General features: G+C 39.2%; 1 protein-coding gene across 7 annotated transcripts in view; it reads right to left on the minus strand.

Moving 5' to 3' along the window:
* rgs3a (regulator of G protein signaling 3a) overlaps positions 1 to 21,639 on the minus strand; it is a 119,383-nt gene that overhangs the window by 39,905 nt on the left and 57,839 nt on the right. For 5 of the 7 annotated variants that reach the window (XM_005459492.4, XM_025908953.1, XM_005459491.4 and 2 more), the window contains one exon: positions 19,777 to 19,911. In XM_005459492.4, coding sequence (XP_005459549.1) covers positions 19,777 to 19,911 — 135 coding nt within the window. Of the gene's footprint in view, positions 1 to 7,081; positions 7,229 to 10,030; positions 10,305 to 19,776; positions 19,912 to 21,639 lie in introns of those variants that run through there. The other 2 variants (XM_005459494.3, XM_005459495.4) reach the window with 2 other exon arrangements.

Consider the following 21,639-nt stretch of genomic DNA (forward strand, 5'->3'; position numbering starts at 1 on the left):
AAAAAGATATTAATCAATCATCAAATTCAAACTAAAAGAAATTTGGGATAAGGCTAGATTATCCTTAACTATAAAACCAAGCAGTTGAAAACTGTAACAAAAAACAGGCATTTGGACTGATCTACACAACAGCGAAGACACAACAACTTCAGAGACTCTACTTTACCTGAATAAATAAAGGTAACTCCCTCTGAATGAAGAAATGCTACCAAAGATATGCTTAACTGAAACCTTTACATTATTGTCTCTTACTGGATCGGTATGATGTGAGATTCATTCATTCATTTTTTTACCATCTTGATCCAGACATAGAACATTAACACACTTGTAACTTTTTGATAAAAATTTTAATGTTTTGCTGAAATTTGGAAAAGCCTACAGCTACCAGTTCTGCCAAATTTTCCCACCCTTACATATTGTGCCATAAATACTTACAGTCAGTGCACTGATTGTAAATGTTGTGCTTTACAAAACTCTATCTGTGATCCACACCATCAGCCGAGTCTAACGCTGCAGACCAGGTGGGACAGTTTAAACCAGGTGAGAGCAGTGAACACCGCCGGGGTTCTATATTCACATTTCCATGATGGCAAATATGATCAGAGAAAATATTCCTGCGCTGATGGTCTGCATGTCTCAAGGTCATTATGTTCTCATACAGATACTACAGAAAACTGCATGCAATCGTGAACGGTCACCCGCAAACAATTATGTGACCTCTGTCCTACAGTTACCATAGCGACAGGAGACCTATCCCAGGGGAGCAGCTGTGCTGTGCATTTTCCAAAAGCTTCCCCAAACCCCTCCCGCTTATCAATTACAACGTGCCATCTTTCATCTTCATCGCTTTCCTTCCTTTTCCCCCTTTCCTTTAATTTCCTGTGTCCTGTTTATTTCTAAGTAAGCCATTACATTAAAGAGCATCACTTCACTCCACTTAGTGTGATACTGGTGGCTAATGGTCTAATGTGTCCAACATCACACTTGCCAAATCCAACTGCAGCCTCAATAAATCCAGCTAATCTCAATTAGCACTACTGTTGGACATGTTGTGTACCATCAAATAACAGAACGTGACTTCTCCTCTCTTGCCTTCCTCTGTGCCACTCCCTCCATCTCCGTTAACTTATTCATACATACTCACTGCTGGATCACTATAACAGCAATTTGGGTGGCTGTCTAAGTGATGCAAGCCCACCCAACAAGCCTGCATGATGCCATTTATCTCTATTCAAAAGTCTCCTTTATTCCCTGGCTTATCTGATATTGATTTCTTCAAAGGATGTGTAAGGTCTGAGGAGTCAAGAGAAGACATCCTGTTTATAGCCCTGAGGGAACACATCAAATGAACACGGTGATAACAGAGAATAACAACAAAGTTAACCTTATTCCAAACTGACTCGAAGCATCATCCTCGTCCAACTCTTTATTAAATCTGCATGGTGATCACGTTGAGACAACTACTCAGGCACAAGCTTATGACTGAGCGCCACCTTTGTCCCCACCGATAACGATAATGACTTGTTTTTGAATTGCAGTTTTGTAACTCATGACTACTTTCTTAATCAGGAATTCATAAGCATAATCGTGGTGTCATTGCATCACTCGTTAAAGGGAAATCAGCTCCGGGGTATTGGCGAGTGAAAAATGTGTAAAGGTCTCTTTTAACAAACTGACCAAGAGCAAGGAGTTCATCTGAAAGGTTAAACCTCACACAAAGGGCATCCCCAGGTCTTACCTTTGTCCAGAGATACAAACCAAATGCTCCCCACTTGTAAACACACTTGTGTTTGTGTGAGAGCCAACCACAGCTCTTAAATTAACATTTGTTTGACTTGCATTTTTGGTATTTCCTGTTTTATTTTGAACACAGCCTTGCCTCTTATTGAGAATCTTTATATTCCTGCCCATTTGTGCTGCACCTTTATTTAACTGTATTCACCTAAAAGCTGTGTGTTACCATCTTCCTCTCTCAGATCATCTTTTTCTTATGTGTCAAGCATTAAGCACTCTTCCTTGTGTAAGACGTCCCATATGTCCAGTCCTATTTAGTCTCCCTTTTTAGTTTGTTTGTCTCAACAGACAACAGACTGACACTTTGTTTACTGAATATAAAATTCCACAACTGAAAAACTGAGCTTGTGAGCCTCTACTTGGTCTCCAGAATGCTACTAAGTCCTCTTTCTGTAGCCTCTACTGTAGTTTTTTCCAATTCTTTTCCATATGGGGCAATTGCAAACCTCCTCGGGGATGTGATGCCGCCATTAAAGCTTGCTCTCTCGCTCTCAAGAGTGATAGCAAACTTGTTTTTCTACCGTACTTATAAACCACATTACTTTCCACTAAATTTAGTCGTATACACACACACAGCCCAAATTGTTTACTTGCCTGAAGTGAAAACATTTGCTCAAACCACGTCACAGGTTGTTACATAAAGACACAAGTAAATCATAGCATGAGTCAAGACTTTTACAATATGTACATTAACTATTAAGACTGTTTTTTCAGTGTCTTTTCTGTGTATGTCATCACAGCTCATACCTTACAAGAGACATGTCTCTGTCTCTATGTGTGAGAAGCTCACTCTACATACACTTGGATAGCTATATAAGAGAAGTCCTTATGTTTGCTGCTGATCGGATGTTTGTGTGGAAAAGCGTCCATGTCTGCCCCAACCGAACGTATATTAAGCAAGCTTTGACGTGCATTGTCCAGAACAAGCTGCGGTCGAAAGATTTAAGAGCCTGTATTGTATTGTGTAATATGAATACCTCACTGAGGGGACCTAACCATATAGATGATCAATCTCTGAATGGCCTCATTACATGCACCGCAATGCTCTGGCCTCTTTTGCCCTCGATTTCACTGAGAGAAGACAGATGAGACAGTAATAGTCGTTTATCTGTCAGAATCCTCTGCTGTAGTCAGGCCAAAAAGGAGACAGAAAACAGAGAACATAGACAAGGGAACATGGAGCAAAGGAGCAAGAGAACCAGAGCCCAATCAAAATAGGATTTTTTCGGACCAGTATCAATATGTCAGTGATTAAACATCCAATTTTTTTTCAGACACACGAAACCTAACAGATTTCCCTAACATTTTATAAAAAGTTAAAAAAAAAATATGAAATTTTATTTCATTGTCACAACAAGTTGTGGATTAACTCTGCTCGATTCTACTTGAGTCATCCGGTTGTTGCTGTTTGTGGCTTTCCAAACACCTGTTGCTAACAGGAAAACTGCAGAGTGGCATGTGGTGGACAAATTATGCGGCATCAACCCTCACAACATAGCTGAAGAGTGTTTCTTCCGTCTCTTCGCTGCTTTCTCAATTTTCATTTATCATCGATTATGAATGCTGATGCCAACAGATTCATATATAGACCGGCCTTTAAAGGGAACAACTGAAAAGTGTCTGTAGATCAAAGAGGTGAGCAGAGCACAGAGAACATAAAAGTGCATCCTACTAACTCTATCACTGTAGGTTTGCATTTAGGTTTTTAACTCGTGCTTCTGCCCCTCAGTAATATGAAGCACGCTATTTGTCCATGACAACTATAGATGTGCCATACAACCTCCAACAAAACACAATACTACTACTACTACACAATAAACATACAAAAAAACTGTTCTTACTAAAGGTAGAAGCAACAAACGTGTTTCACCACTTGAGGCAAAAACACACCATCGAGTGCAACCAGGCTATAAAGGAAGAGATGCTAGTAGGTAGAACATCCCAGGTAGAACATATTTATTAAGTGGCATTATTGGGAAGTGCCTAAAGTGTTACAAGGCTACAAGGCTACCTACTATTACAACTATAGTGCTGCTACTGCTGCCTGCAACCATCAATAAAATGTTCAGAATTTTCATTTCCATATTTCTGCAAGGCTGCAGAAATATTGTGCACATTAACAACACATGAAGGAGGATGGCATAATAAAAGCGATCTCACAGGATTACTTGACAGCCAGTTCAACATTGGAGATGTAGGTTGTGGGCATGTTTATGTTTTAGAAATGATATTTAGTCATTAGTAGAGATGGAAGTGCTTTAAATATTTTAGCACTTCACCAGAACTTATTGTTACAGTGAAATAACATATGGCAAAGGTTGCAACTCATTATTTTTTAAATGACTGCTCTGCTGAAGCATCTGCTGAAGGCATTCACCACATATTTTGCCACTGCTTTCATGCATTATTTGCAGTTGCAGAGCTAATGGAAAAACAACACTGTCATGATTTTACTGATTTTACATCATCATTCACCAAATTCATAATTTGTGCATATTTGTGTATGTTCACAATGCATCCTGTGTTACTTGGAGGTGAACCTGAGTAATCACAGACTGTATATAAATGATGGATACCCACTATAATATCATCTAGTGTTTTGTGAAGCTTTGTCTTTAGTATGTTGTCGTTATGATTTCTGAAAACAAAGATTTAATAGAAGAAGCAAATGGCTGAGAAAATCAAAAAGTAGCCAGAAATGCACACGAGGAATCGACATTAATAAACAGAACATGTATGTCAGGTTACTTTTCAGGGAATTTTGTAGCTACAACGTAGCTACAGCGTAGATTTCTTGATAAACTATAAATCCTCTGTAACACCAAACCCCAACCTTAACCCCAATCCTAATCCTATGGAAACTTATACAATAATTTAACTAACTTACTAAAAGTAAAATAGAAATTTTGAAGTGTTTCTTGTAAATGGTTAAGACACTACTGCATCTCCTTGATTTGTCAGATCCAGAATCTACATCTATCTTTAATATACAGTCTTTGAGTCCAATGCTACAGGTCCCGGAATATGAAATCAGCAGTACACTGTGGCTGACGTGTGGTTTAAATATTCAAACAAACAACTTGTTCCTTTTAGAAATATCACATTTTGCATTATTTCTGTGACTTCCACGTTTGTTTTGTTTGTTTTATTTTTCTTTGTTTGTTATACATTGTTAGTCTCCTTTTATTTGCTGTGACAGTGCCTGTGATATCAAGAAAAAGCAAAACAGTGTCAGTAGAGAACATGAACAAAACCTCTGAGGAGGGATAATTTCTTGGGTGTGAAAACTGAATGAATACAGTATTTCACCAACTTGAAAGCGGATAACAAAACCCAGCCCTATTACCCTCCAATCGAGTTCATTTAAAAATAGCACGGCACACAGCCGCTCCTGCACAACCTTTAGAAGAATCACACAAACCGGCCAGTGGGCAGAAATGTGATTTTTTTTTTATTTTTTGTAAAGACATTATTGTTAGAATCCAAGGGTTCAGAGAGAAAATGCCATTGACGTAACTTGCCCCATGACGCCAGGCAGCTGAAGACAATGTGACCAGTGAGAAAGACTGGAAAGGGCCTCGGCAGAAAGAAGGGCCAGAGATGTTTATGTGAGTGTGTGTGTGTTTGTGTGCACAATTACTCATGCTGTAGGGACATAAATTGGTTTAAACAGTCACATTGTGTGGCGCTGCCTCCCGTTTGGGGACAAAAAGCAAGTGCTCAAAGAGTAAATCATTAAATATGGCCAGACCTAAGTGCGAAGAAAGGCACGGTTTTGGTTTGGGTGAAAGTTACAGTTAAATTAGAGCTAGCATTCCTTTAGAAAAGCTCATCCACAATTATGTATCAATTTTTATCAGTATCAAAGGATCCAGGCTTAAATCTAGTTAAATAAAGGTCAGCACAAGAGAGACTGTTTGTTCAGATTTCATATTCACTTAACCTAGTTCCACTCTATATTTGCCCCCTGGGTGTGACCATAGGTGTATATGGTTGTGTGAAGGATTTACACGCATGTGTGCATAAATTTGGGGTTTGTCTTTCAGTTTCCCTGCTCGCCTGTGTGACAAATTGTTGCAATGCATGTTCCCAGGTTATAACAACCATCTCATTTGTTCAAGCTGGGAGTGTAAGACCAGCTGATAAATCACATTCATCGTTTGTGTGTCTGTGTGTGTCTGCATGTGTACGCAGCGGAGGGATGCACCACTGACACTGTCTACTATTGATCAAAGACAAAGGAGAAATTGAGGACTGGTGGAGAGATTTTCTTCTCCTGGTGCTTAAAACTTTTAGATTCAAAGCCTTTACACCACTGTAATGAAATCAATCATCTCCCTGTTTATCAACAGGCACCAACAAAACCACACACCCGCCATCTAATACTCTCTCAGTCTTTTTTTTTTCCTCTAAGAAGAGTATAACCCCTCAATTCTCCTAATGAGGGAAAGAGAAAAGCAATTTTCCCCAGTGTGCTTCCTGTTGTTTTCCCCTGTGGTCCCTCGGTTTGCTCTCTCTCCTCTTGTTGCTATCACTTTCAGCTTTGCTCTAACATGGTTTAGAGTATGTCTCCTTAATGGCCATCTTCCTAGCCTTCTTTTCTCTGTATCCCTCTGTTTCTCACCCTTCCACTCCCCAGCCATGTGAGAGGTTAAAATATGTCACTAGCACATAACCGAAGCCAAAATCACTCAAATAAAAGCACCGAACAGGGGATGTAAACAGGGTGTTACTCGTAAAACAGAGCCCACAACTCTTGCTTATTTAGGATGAGATGATATTCCAGAGACAATAATATTTAAGGGAGCTATTAAAGCTGCCAAAGGAAAGGAGGATAAATGGATGCAGTGACAGTTGGGACAAATAACGCACGAGCATTAAAACAAAGAAGGAAACAGGGAAAGAAAACGAAAACCTCAGCAAATCAAAGGTGGAGGTAAAAGTTAAGTGAATCAAAACAGCACACAGCAGTGGCAAACTCTCTTCATATGTGCCTGTCATAAAGATGCCCGATGTGATAAATAGGCCTTTATTACTTTTACTATCTTTCCTCACATCTTTTCGTCTAGTTTCTGTCCTCCCTTTTATATGACCAAACGCCTCCCAGCAGTGCTAACATTTCAGCTTTTCAAACACTGCATGAATACTCTCAAATCTTTTTTTGTCCCTCTGGAGCAAAAGAAAAGACCCATAAAATCCATTTGCATGAAACCACTCTGCTGATTACTCAGAAAAGATGTACTCCTCATATGGAAAATAAAGTAACGGTGCTAGATATAAACCCTACCTGGCAAGAGGAAGCAGTTCCAGGTTATAATCCACTAAAGGCAGATGTAGGCACTCCACACATCCCCATTAAAGTGGCCTACTTCCTCTGACAAGCTGGTGTGTGAGTGTTTGTGGCTGGCTAGCTGGGCTGGTGTGTGTGATGCTGTCAGTGTGGGCTAGGCCAACTGAACTGTGCAGAGATACGGAAGAAGAGAGAGAGAGAGAAAGCGCAAGAGAGAGAGAGAAAAGAGAGAATGCCCAAGAGGCTAAGAAGGTAGACTCCTGAGCTGCACAAACAAGTGAGAAGGAAACGGGGGAGAGGGAATGAAGGAGAGGGAGGAGACAGCGATAATGAGAAGAGACAAATGAGCAGTGTGAGCTCAGACAGAAACACGTGGTGTGTATGTCCAACAATCACACTAACTCATCTGTACTGTCCTCCATAATTGGACATGTGTGTGACAGACATGAGTGTACATATTGTGTCCATTTGTGGCTCCACCCCCCCCCCTCCCAAACTCCATTTCTTGGTGAAGCCATTACAGCCAGGTCCCACAGGATGCACAAAGGACACAATGGACACATAACCACTGTGAACACACACATGCAGTCAGAAAACATATCCATCTATCTTACACACACGATGCGGCCACAAAGTCACAGAGCAACCATACATGAAATGGGAAAGATGTCATTTTGGAAAAGCTTCCTATCTCAGAGGGACAGATGGTGCTACAATATCTATAACATTGTATGATAGCAGAAATAGCAGCTAAATTCGACTTTAAAAACCTAAATCTAGCATTTCTTTGGACACTAAACAGATAATATTTACAACATGTGCACGGGATAGCAGGACCTGTAAGTACTACATAATATCGCTCTAATAAATGGAGGGATTTCTGTATGTTTATGTGTGCTGACTGTTTTCTTTTCCTATTTTAGTCAACTTTCTTCCAACTCGCTTGTAACTTCACAGGTGTATTGCTGACAGCCAAACAAAGAGCACATTTAATTTATTGCTGTTTGGATTCATATTGCTAATTATAAATATAGGCAAAGAACACATAAACACACACAGATACATTATTAGAAACAATAAATAAAGAAACTTCTACCTTATATTTAAACAGATAAATCGAGGAGTTCTCATCTGCTATGTACAGCGCCATGTGCTAACATACTGTGGCATACCCCTGGAAATAATATTCGCATACTATTAGGGTCATACACATACTAATGCTTATGCTTAATCTGACTCCATAGATGATTCACACTCTTCTGTGATCTCATGTTTGTGTCACCAATTCAGATAACATAACTTAAAAATAAACCTGCACTCGCTGAGACGTCTACCTTTGGTGACGCAAACATGTCTGACACATGCTCAGATCACCTTATACACATGTGAAGACCTCACCTACAGACTTAACACAGTGTCTGTTGTACTTCGCATTTACGATGATGTGCAACCTGACTTGATCAATCAGCAATTATATTGACGTCATTTTCTACACTTCTTGTCAAGGTCACTGTAGATATGTGTCGTGTGGCTATTTATAGATGTGTTTGCACTCCATAAACGCACTGAGTCACAGCTTGCCTCAACATCCTAGACTTGATGACATGAATGCACTTTTTTTTCTATTGAAACAAAGCCTCAGTGAGCTTGAGGTTAGGAGGGATTTTACTGTACAAGCTTTGTAAGAGAGCTAAAACAGAATGTTAGTGTACTTGTACCTAAGCCACGCTTATGTTGCAAATAAGACAATAAAATGAAACTGTGGTAAATCTGCAAAAGTACCCAAAGCATCACTGCTTGACTTAACTAGCTAATAATAAAAAGCAAACTAGTTATATCAATTATGCTAAAGCTCAAAAACGAAACTTAATGTTACATTTAAAAAAACAAAAATTAAAAATATTTTTTTTTAAAACAGACTGAACAAATCTGACCAACCATTCAAAGACAACTTTGGCTCCTTGACAAATTTTAATACTGAGGTTGTATAATGAGTAACACAACCACCATAATGCAATGTGATAACTGTGCTAGGTGCCTCTGATAAAAGCTTTAAAACTGAATGGCAAATATGAGAAGTGTTAAAGGAACCTTTAATAATGAGACATAACGGATCCACATGACACTCTCTTTGCCCCTCGCACCAGTTCACACATTCCTTCCCTCTCGCTTTTCTCTCTTCTTCTGTCACTGTTATCACAAGAGCCTCTCAGCACTACCCAGGAGAAAGGTTGGTTTTTTTTTTCTTTTGTCGCCTTAGTGACAAGGAACATTTGACATTGAAAGGTAAGAGACACACCTGCTGTCTCTCTCCACATAAGTGCTTGAGTCAATACTCATCCATCACCGACAAAAGTCCAAGATGCTTGGCTTCATATGCTGAGGTAATAGTTCAACAGTGGTTAATGTGAGAAAAAGAACTCCAACAGATCACAATAACATTAAATAAAAAACAGTTATAAAGTTTCTCCAGTCGCAGCAAATTTCATCGATTTCATGTGCAGAAGGTGAGAAGAAGGTCAAGTGTTTTCCCCTCGGTAAACAAAAGAGATAATCACACCTTAGCCATTTATCAGGTTTCACCCACACGCTCATCTCAGGACTCTGCTTTTCCATTGTGAACGTGGCATCAAAAACTTTATAAAGGCCAAAATTTGAATACGGTACTTAGCAAATAAGTTCATTTTTCATTCTCACAGTAAAAAAACAGAGGGGGGAGAAAGAAAAACAAAAGGGGGATTTCACGAGAAACAACTCCTGTCTAAATAAAATGTTTATCAAAGTCCCTGCTTTCACTTAACATGGTATTTACAAAACTAAACACACTGCCGCAGTCAAATCACACACACTCAGGCATTAGGACCATATTTAACAAGCATGCAGACACAATATAGAGAAAACAGTGTGACCTCTGCAGCAGTATTACATAAACATGACATACATTACCTTAGACACCGGCATCGGGACACGCAGTGTGCTTGCTTGTTTCAATGAGTGTTAATATTGTTGTTGTGTGTCCTAGAGTACTCCGAAGAAGAGCACAGTTCATCCACACATACACACAGCACATGTGCAGTGCAAATACTAGATGCAGGCTGCTAATCCACTGTGACCATATGTCTTTTGTTTCCTGTCTGTTATTCAGATATTGTGATAGTGCCTTTTTTCTCCTTCTAGTTGTGTTTCTTGTCTCTGCTCTTTCTGCAGCGGTCCCAGCTTCTACCCCAGCTCGGTGATAACGTGCGCGCCAACGTGTGTGCGAAAGACAGGGAAGAGAGGGAAGAGGGGGTGGGAGGGGTTGAGGCAAGAGAGGGGGTGGGGGTGGGGGGATCCAGTGAAGGAGGGGGACGATGCAAAAGAAAGACAGATGGAATCGGGGAGAGACAGAGGTGTGAGAGTGACAGCAGGAAATGTAAAAATGTGATGTGTTAAAAATCACGGAGGGAGCGCCGGTTAGGAAAAGATCAAATGCGGCGAAACTCTGGAGATCGAAGCAGCAAGAGTCCCTCATTCCTCACCCTCTCTCTCTTTTCCACTACGTGCTATTTTTAGAAGTTGATCTGCCACAAATCAAAGCCCCGAATCAAAACCTATCAAAAGAGCAGGATGTTAAGGGCCATGACTTTCACACCTAATACGACGCACACACCAACCTGGTCCGCTACAATGACCATGCATCTGCATCAGACCTGGAGAGTGGCATGTAAGCTATTCATCAGGCCTTATCTAATCATATCATGTGCTAATACATAATAGGCTTCACAAATAGTTATTTTAAACACTTGTCAATTACACTGCACAGATGCACAGCTGCCTCTCACAGTTTCTAGCCAAAATCATTCCTGAGAAAATGTATCCAGACGTGACGTGAAAAAGCAGGATATAAACTTAATGGAAATTAGAGTTCAGTGATTGTTTTTGTTTTTTGTTTTTGTTTTTGTAAACCTGCTTCAAAGACTCTTTTTAGGCTGTGGCTGAATGCATAAAGTTCTCAGTCTCTCAATTGTCATATTAATCAAAAATGTCCTTGTGTCAAAACCATCCTTGGTAATTTGCACATTAGAATATTATCCCAGCTCCATTACATGCTCGGTGGAGCACACGTCATTTTTCAGAGTAAAGAATGTGCGTAATTAAAACCCAGAGTGGATGGATTTCATGCTCTGCATTACCTTCTTAGGTCTGAGTCTGCGAGGCTCTTATCTATACTTCCTTCTGTGCTGATGCATTACCATTACATAACACAGTTATGAATAGTTAAAGGTGAGCTAAAATAAAGCCAAACATCACTCCATCAGAAGGAAATCATTAATTTTTAAAGAAAGCCAAGGGAATTAATCTAACACCACAGACCATAATCATTAACATCACTCAGCCGTTTGTGTGTGTCTGCGTGTGTGTGAGCGACTGACAGAAAGACAGTTAGCGAGGTCAAGTGCAGGGGAAACAAACACAGTGACACATGGAAAGGAAGTGCAGTGAACAGGATTGACCTGTGATAACAGAGAAAAGGCCTTTACACATCGTAGAAAAAAGTACACGATATTCTGAATTTTTCAGATGTGAACTTGTTGTGTAATGTTTCTACATGTGCCAAATCTGTTGCATTTTTGTGAAAAATCTTTCTCAAAAAATGTAAACACTGTAAAAAACTAATAAAAGTAGACATCAGACGACAATGAGCTGGTCCTGATGTTTCTAAATAACAAAAGGAAGAACTTGAGAGTCTGAGTTCATCCAATTCTCGCAAGAAGGAAGAATTTCATGCTAAATCCAGGAGTCGAAGCTGTATCACGATCAGTTGTTGGCAGAATTAGGACCACATCTGAAGAGGTGTACGCAGACAGTGTGAGATCAAATACAATTCATTTACTATTTCCATATCATTGTATATTCAGTATCGGCGCACATTTTGAATTACGATCGTACTTGTTACCAAATGCAGTGGTCTGATTGGTCCAAACTGTTTATTCACATTGGAAAAAAAGCAAATTGGTATCTGAAAAAAAATAAATGCCAAAAATTAAGCAAACAGCTACATTAAGAATAGCTGGGCCGGAAAAATATTTTTAGCGCATGAGATATTCACACAAATTTTATGCGCCTGGTGCATAATGGCATTAAGAAGAGGGAAGATTATATTTGAAGAGTGAACGCACAACAAAACAAAAGCCTGAAAAACAGAGTTGAGTTAAAGTTGAACTTTTGTCAACCACTGAATGTATTCTTATTTTCCTAACTATGAATATAGTACCACATTACTGACATCTCACCTATGTCTTAATTTCTCACAGTCCAGCTTTGATGAACAACTCTGCAAAACTAAGGAAAGTTTAAGATTGCGGCATTGCTTTATCATCATCAGCCACATGCACACAAAGTGGACAGTCGTCCTGGTGATTATGAGACAATAACATCTCTACAAATAATTTTTTTTTTACAGTATTTAGTCCAAATCAGAATAAGGAAATAGTGTGGACCACTTATAGCCGGCGCTGCAAAGCATAGTGCATCTAAGCCTCTTAAAAGATGACTACTGAGCAGCAGCAATGCCATTAATTTATTATGGAAAAATCTTTTTGGATGATGAAATCTAATTAAAAATTATGATCCACTATGACGTTCCTCACATCTGCACCATTTGGAGTTGTAAATCTGGATGTCAAGACACCACATCCCAGAAATAGCATGCAATGTGCCTCGTGTGAGTGAGTGAGTGAGCGTGTGCATGTGTGCGAGGGAGAGCAAGCAGCCACAAGAAGACAAATGGAATTCATCCATGTCTAATTAGAGACAGTGAGGGGGAAAGTATGCATCTGTTGCAGACAGAGAATAAGAGCAGGAGAAATGTCAATCATATTAACATGTGCTGGTGCAGATGTTTACCATATTTCACTTTCTGTTTAGATACTTTAAATTTCCTCTCTATAATTGTAAAGTCGGCAGTGATCTTGGAAGAAGTTCCGCAAAAAAAAACTGCCTTTTATCCGACATGTTATGTAAATATTAGTATTTAAAGTGTTTAGAATGGCTCACTGAGATGACACATGCGCGGCCACCCCTCACGGCTCACTGCTATCCTCATTATGTACCCAGTGAAAATAAACTGTCAAAAAAACTACACACTCCTTCAGCAACTTGTTAACTTTCTCCTCGCTCTCTCTGATGTCACTCCTGGCCTCCTGAAGATGACTATCTCTACTAAAACTCACTCTCTGTCAGCTTGGAGACCTACTTCTCCACTTGGACTAGTGTCACTCATGTCTGCTAACATAATTGTCTCCCTGACAAGCTTCACTCCTTGTGAGAGTTCAGCTGAGACAATGTTTTGTGCACGGTGATAAGCCATTGTTGTGCGACAAAAACAAACTTCACTCAGGTCTAGGACAAATCTGCTCTATAAGCTCACTGGAGCAATAAGATGAGGACTACTGATCTCCTTCCAAAAAGGCTACATATGCATGACTCTTAACTGTGAAGAAATGTACTGGATGTTTAATAGTTTAATACTTAATCAGACTAATAAACAATCATCTAAAATATACATTTAGTGCACTCATGCTGCATTCCATTTATCTCTGAATCTGGATGTTGGAGCTAGGCGTGACGACATGCTGGAGTTGACCTAATTCCATAGTATTTTTCAGAAAAGCAAGGAAAAAGAATTTGTTTTGCTACTCAGTAAGGCACTCAAAAACACCACTGCGTAACATTCACAGACAAAGCCTGGTCAATGCTTTGAGCATGGCTTATTTTGTGAGTCTCAAATACACAACAAGGGTAGTATAGATTACTAGTTTTACAGTTTTAATAACATTTCTGTGGACAGCTGCTATCCTGGATTGTGAGGTTGGAGTAAATAGAACGAGATATTTACCAGTGTGTGTGCTGTGTCAGAAAATCTTGAAATCTTGAATGACTAAAGTGCTAAAAACAAAACAAATATTGTGCTAAGCCACTGAATCCTAAACTAAACTGGAGCAATCAGCCTATTTTTACTTTGTGTTCCTGCTTAAAATGCAGTGTGCCCCAGTAGTGAGATATGCTACTTAATAGCTGCAGATTCACTGACAGCTCTTATCTGTCCCTGAACTTCATGTTTCTTTGATAGCATGCATGACTGTGTGCCTGAGCTGGAGAGGCATGGCAGATTAGGAAAACAATGAACAGGAAAGGATCGCCACATTTTTATAATTCATCATGAACCAACAGCCTGACAAGTTGAGAGAAAGTGAGCAACAGAGGAAGAATTAGAGCCGGTCCTCGTCGCCCTACGTCACCGCTTCTCCCAACATAAATGCTGCATTATAATCCCTTCAGCACTAAAACAGATTCTCATAAATGTGAAATGAGACAGGATGAGAACAGAACAAGCTGCCTCCAAACTTCAACACACACACACTTTGTTCATTAGCAGAAACCATCTTTTTTTTCCACTGTTCACGGTGCTGATGTAGAAAATTTATGCAACTTTTACTGCAGATAGTTTCTGACTCAGAGAAGGAGCGCCAGTACTGCTCATCAAATGCAAACCGTGTGTGAGCTCGGTTGTCATTTTCAAAATGGGCAGCCCTATTTAAATTCCCATCAAGTATGTGTGTGCATGGGTGTGTGTGTGTGTATGTGCGTGTCTGTTTATGCAGCTGTGCAAATTTATTTTTTTCTTGAAGCTTAGCGGCTAATGCTGCCCAAAGAATGCAGAATGTACCGGAAGCTTTCCAGTGAAGGAGATAACACACTTTTAATGGCTCTGGATGAGTTTAATGTTTTTTGTGTGCATGAGGAAAAAGGAAAGTCTACCTTTTTAACCTATACAGTAAATTATTAGTTTATCTGGTGCTTAGGGATCATGATTACTTAGATTAGTTATTCAAGACTGCACATTTAAAACGTAAAAAGCTCGCCAATTTATGTTGCAACTGTGGCGTTTTTAAATGATTTTATTTTGAAGACCTAAAGCAAAGCAAAATGCATTGCTTTCAATGAGCTTGCCATTCACTGAGTCCCTTAAAATGACTTGATGTCACATTGTAACATGATGTAATGTGGAATAGATATGAAGGGATTTCAGACTGTAAACAAATTAGGAGAGCAAAGCTCTAGTGTGTCAGCAGGTTATCAAAACACATTAGTATCTAAGGGGCCCAGACCTCTAAGAATACCTTATAGGAGTTCTTTGAAACTACTTTTTAAATAAAAAGTGCACCAGAGTTGATGTTTAAGTCATGAGAAGCTCTTGTTTGATTTGTCAGAATCAGAAAAGGCTTATTTCTGAATGAATTTAGAATTTAAATTAACTGAAACGAAAACCTAAAATGAATCTAATGCAAAATGATTACTCCTTTGAGCATTTAAATTATGAACCGACCATGTTTGGCCTCTAACTGGCACATTCTGGTATGTCAGGTTATTAAATTTCACCAGCCTTTGTGCAAGTTTCTGCCTGGGATCATCCTCTGTTGTTCCACCTTTTGACAACATCTGCTGTATGATATCATGTCATCCCGCTCTATGATTATTTTAACCTCCTCTCTAACCTCAATCTAACTCATGGCCCACTTTCCTTGACATTTTCTTGAGCTGCAACTTCGCGACAGATTCGACAGCGGAGGGCTGACAGAGTGAGCATGCATCATATTTGCAAGTTAATGATAAATGTTTGCTGTGAGCCGTCTGTTCAATATGCTGACAGCAAATGGAGCTCTGCACAAAACAGACATGAAAGTCATCATCGTGCCCCACTCTCATTAGGACTCGGAGATTAGAGACTCCTCAATAGAAAAGAGGCTTGTGTCCAAATTTTTCCAAAGGGAAGCATTGAAAAGTGTTAAGGGACTGAAGGAACTAGGGCAGCTGCTGACATCAATACTGTGACGAAATAATCCCATTTTACGGTTAAACATGAATGAAAAACCTAACACGAGTAGATAGTGGCTTCTGCAGAACGCGTGTTTTCCCTCTGGAGAGGATTCTGCTCTCGCTGCACATTTAAACACAACTCTTGAGGAAGGTGCATGCTTCAGCTAAGTGCAGATTTACTCGGCTTTGTGCATGAGAGGAGAAATACACTTTCTGACACAAAGAAAACGGTTGAATCAATGGATAATTTTCTAAAGCGCCTTTACTGCTCTTACAGCTCACTGGCAGCAATACACACTGCGGATCAAATACATAGTCTATTCGCTTTTGAAAATAGGTTCTGGTGTTGATTCAACAGTAACAATAAAGCAGAAATGAAGTTATTGAAGTGCCACCAAAAGAAATAATCTCTTACTCCGACGTCCTGAAACATGAGAGGGTGTGTACTTGTAGTAATCAAGGAAAGCTTGTTGAAGCTGTGTGAAGTTTTCCTTTGAGCATATTTTTACACTGTGAAAAGAAAAGTAAAATGAAAATGTAAAACAAAAGAGGACAAGAATAGAACTTGTTTCTCCTGGTTGGAGGTTGTATCTTTGTGCTGTCCACCACCCCACTTCCCTTCTAACCAGTACTTTTATAGGTTTTTGGTTTCCTTTACATCCAAAATGACACTAAAAGGGTATCCAAGTGTGTCGGAAATTGAATCTAAAATATCATTTTCTAATGATTTGATTGTGAAAGTGTGTAAAATGTTCAATTTATTCGGAGAAATGTGTAATTTTCTCACTAATTTTCTACAAGTTAGGTCTGATTGACATTCGAAACTACCTTTTGATACGCGTCCTCTCCTTTGTGGTAACGTGAAACAACCCAAGAAAACTTCCCAAGATACACAGCAAAGTTACCTGGATATATATCTTTTAAAAACTTCCATGCAACACTGCTGATACTACTTTTCCTCATATATCCCATATTTGACAAAGCTAATTTGCATATTATTAAATACATTTGGAGGTGACTGAATACAAACTATTTGCCTCTAAGGGACTCTAGAGAAATGCAATCAAAAGTGAACTAATTTGGCTAGATGTACAATGTTATGATTAAGCATGTATTCCCTTGCCTTCGGGACTGCGTTCAGATTTCCATTTAATAAGGGATTACAATAAAATGTTCTAATAAGTGCGCACGGAACAGGAATAACAGGAGTGATCGCACTGGGCAGCGCATGTACGAGACTGCACCATCAGGGTTTTCCAGGATTTGTGATGAATTTTAAAAACTTTGTTTATGTATGAAAACGGCAAGAACTGCCTCGAGCATTTCAGCATGTTTTGTAAATACGTTTATCTTCAACGAAATCTTCCTCTGCCTCCTGGTCTGAAAACACTGCAGGTTTTTGCACTGCAGGTTTAAAATGAGTGACCATAGAGAGGTCACTAAAAGTTGTTCTGTCTGTACTTGACTTGCACCGCCACCGTGTCCGAGCTCCCTTAGGCCATGTTTTGTTTCTCAGATGTTTACTCAGTAATATGTGCAACATTTTCAGATGCATCTTCCCTGGAAAATGAGTTGACGCAGCTCATGTTTCAGGTGTGTACTGACTTAGTTTGTATGAAAGGCCAAAGCTGAGGAAAACAATGAGTACAACTGAGCCTCTTTCAGGCACGGAGGAACTTAAAGACTTCACAATTGAAAAAGTGATAAACCTGGGAGGTTTCTAGGTCACATCTGTGCTAAGACACTGTTTTGTCAATACAGTTTGCATAAACAGCATCGACTTACGTGACTTAGCATGCTCGCAAAGTTGTTTTGCTATTGAGCACATCGAACACTGTCGTGTGTGTAAATGTGTTCATTTACTCAGCAGGGAGCGCCTAATTGGCACTGACCCTGGGAGGACACAAGCAAGGAATCCAACTTTCCACGTAGTGTTGATGTGGAAAGATTCAATACATCAGAACATTGTCCTGCAAGAAAAACACTGTAGCAGTGGAAAAATTGTTAGAAAGATATCTTAAGTTAGAAACAGCTTTTAAGTGTTTATATGTGCTGAAGTTGATAACGCTCATGGGAAAACAGTAAAAAAAAAATAGAGGATAGTCTGACTGAAACTTCTTAAAAAGGGGAAAGACATATGTACATATGTACACGTGCAATAAATACACATGCATGCAGACAGAAGAGAATGAAAGATGAAAGATTGCCGGCTTGTCAGTCTTTCTTGCTCTCTTTCATGCGCTGATGAAATGAACCCTTAATGTACAACAGGTGTGCCATCCACACACAAGGCTATTTATCCCTTTTAATCACCTTTCAGCTAAACTCAAATGAACTGGGTAGCACTCCTTTTAAACTGATGAAGTGAATGAGCTGTCTCTTTTGTTTATCAAAAATGAAGGAGGAAAGGAAAGGAGAAAAGGAGAAAAAAAGTGTTAGAAATTAAAGAGGAAGGAAATGTGAGTGGTGCTCACAGAAATGGTACATCAAATAATCAGTCAGATAAAACCTAAACAAATGAATGCACATTACAGACAGATGTGCATTCATCTTTCTTAATAATAAAAAGTGCTTTGTATGATGCCATATTTATGTCAAACTAGACCTCTTTTTTCCCCCCCAAAAAAAGAAAATCCCAAATAGCAATTAAGAAAACTGTTTGAGTAGATTTCCCTGGGTAGAAGCTTGAAATGACCAAACTGGGCCATGATAATCTCAGTCACAGCATCCCCAGCAGCCACCCTGTTAATCAGGGCAGCAGAAGCCCCATGAGCTCTTAAAGATCAGTTCCAGTGCATCCTTAAGCGTGATGCATTGTGCTACATTAAGAGAAAGATATTTGACTAAGGTGCATTTAATTCATTTTTGAAATAGACCAGTGAAGACGAACAAGCACCTCTAATTAATTTTTGATCATTTTAATAACAAGAGTGGTTAACTGAAACATGAAGGAGAGGCCTTGACAAGCAGAATCAGTAGCTCGCCACAGCTCGGTGGATTTTAGCATCGTACAGTTTTCCTTCTTTTATTCCAGCCTACAAGTTTCCTACAAGTTTCCTGTTTTACTATCTGCCTAAAGTAACTAAGTAGTATGTTTTTTCCACGAAATTCTGTAGTATGTTTCTTACAGAATTTCGTGGAAAAAACTGAAACAAATCTAAAAGGTGAATGCAGGTAGAAACAAAAGCTCAAAAAATGTATGCACAAGCCTGTGCAGTGTATTATTATTATTGGTCCTTTATTTATCCAGGTAAAAAATCTCATTTCCAAGGCCATTGTCTTTGATTATGCCATGACATTGATTTTGAATAAAGTATGCCAGTGAAAAAACAAAGCACAGCAGATTATATTTCAGCCTCAAATCACACAGAGTTTCTTCTCAAACTCTTTACCTCAATGAAAAAAGCACCTGACACTAACAGCATTCAGTTAAATCCGCTGGTTACTGTTTATAATAATCATACTGGTTTATACATAAACTACAGGAACAAACATTGGCTTTTGCTAGGAGGACGTGGCCTAAATTTCCTTGAGGACAGTCAAGGAACTTTTAAACTTTGAAATTTAAGTCAGACAAAGGCAGCATTGAACTTCCCCAGAGAAATGTGAGCGTTTCTGTGAGTGGAAAATCAGAATTGTGGCAATAAGAACTACAGACGAGGCTTTTACGTGCGTGACGTTACTGTGCACAAAGTGTGTGCAATTCACGGGGCATCTGTGATGGGGGTTTGCACAAATATATGCATTCCCATGTGTTCATGTGTTTACTGATTCATCTCTGGCCTCAAATGAAATTGGAAATGCTCCTAGATATGTGTGTCCATGTGTCATACCTGTTCAAAATGCGGAACGGGAGGCTCCCTCCTGTGTAGTTGGAGCTGCTTGTCAATGTTGTCCTTCAGGCACTGACACACACGGTGCTTCTGGTCTGCTGAATAGGCTTCCAGGCTGAGCAGGCAGTCACACTTCTGGAGAGAGAGAGCGAGTGAGGGGAGAGAGGAGGAAAAGGGGTGGAGGAAAAGACAGCGGGCAATTACACATCTACTGTCAAATAAATGAAAAAGCAGTGTCTCCTGATGCTTGGATAGTGAAAGACTGTCACAGCACAAGAAAATAAATATAATATAATATATAAAACACAAAAGTATAATAAAAATGAAAAAAAATGGCAAAAACAAGTTTTTTCCCCCCATCTTACTGGCTCTTTTAAAGAAGACTAGCGAATACTAGAATGCTAGAGTTAATCGTGTGCCTGTTTGACTGCATCTTTCTGTGTGTAACAAAGACCTTTAAGAGAGATAATGAATGACTATAGTATCTTTATACCATTTGAACTTGACTTAACATTCAGGTATTATGTGAGCTTTGTTTTTAGAACAGAGTTTAAGGTGGCACGCACCCACGCTGCGAAGCAAAATGCTTGCTTTAGTGAAATTGAATAAACGCCAACATCCACATTAGGCAGAATTTGATATGCTGACAAAATGATTATGTAGCCAGTGTCAAGCTGGTGCTCTTGAAAAAGTACCAATCAATGCATCCCCGGGAAATACATGAGAAAGAATCTGACGAGTGCTTAATTGGCTAAGAGTTGGCAAACGGCAGTCCAGTAACTTTTCACTCAAGAGGAGATAAATACTCCTCGTACATCCAGAATCTGCAATCGAAGACCTGTGACCATTCTCAGTAATGAACACATTAAACACTCAATGGATTAATGGGCCCATTTGTTTGTTGGCCGTGATTCAAGGAATGCATTTTTGATCAAAGATGGACTGTATCAAAAATAAATAAAGGAAAGGAAGAAGAGTTTACATGATAAAATATTTATGGTGAGGTCAGCTTCTGCCTTTCATAATGCTGTTTCTGGTTAGTCACTTCCTGTTTTATTTTGAAATCTCTGTTCCTGCCTTTTTTCCCTTCTGTTTCTGCTTTATCGGTCTTGAGTGAGCTAATCGTCCTTCTCAGTTTATATACCTCGTGCCTAGCACTCTCCAGCTGTCTGAATGTCTTTGTTTAAAGTAGCTTTTATGCTTTCAATTCATACTCTTGTGTTTTCCTAGTATGTCTTCATTTTCCTGTCTATTTATTCCTTGTGTGTTCTTGACTTGTGATGGACGTCTTGCCTATTTTTCGACCTTGTCCTTTTGCCTGCCTCTGTTTGCCTTCACTGCCTGCCTATGATTAAAGAGTGGATTTGGATTTTACCCTGCCTCTGTGCATGCCTCCTGCATCTGCTTTTCCTCCTGTGGAATTATTACATTGCCACATAGTGCTGTTTGAAGTGGAGGTCTTAAAATACCAACTTTCACTACACACGCTTTTGTTTTTAAATTATTTTTCTGTATCCAGCAAAATAAGGAATTCCTTTATGATCAAGTTCCCTCATTTTATTGAGATTTCTCTGTATCCTTTTAACCCCTGAATGCCTAGTGTATCATATTTGATACATACAGTTTTTGTGACTTTTTGATCAATTTTTTCACCTCATTAACATATATAAATTTTAAATTATATATAAAAACATTTTAGAGCAATAAATTGCACAACAAAATTCCAAATGTAGCAAGTATGATACCAATTAAAACTCATATATGCGAATTTATATTTCTTTTTTTGTGGTCAGAAGAATCAATAAACATTAAATTTGTTAAATTTTCTGGCAAGTTGCAACAGAACTTGGACTTGGTTTCTGG

This window comes from Oreochromis niloticus, linkage group LG7 (genome assembly GCF_001858045.2).
Source record: "Oreochromis niloticus isolate F11D_XX linkage group LG7, O_niloticus_UMD_NMBU, whole genome shotgun sequence".
In the NCBI taxonomy this organism is placed as follows: domain Eukaryota; kingdom Metazoa; phylum Chordata; class Actinopteri; order Cichliformes; family Cichlidae; genus Oreochromis; species Oreochromis niloticus.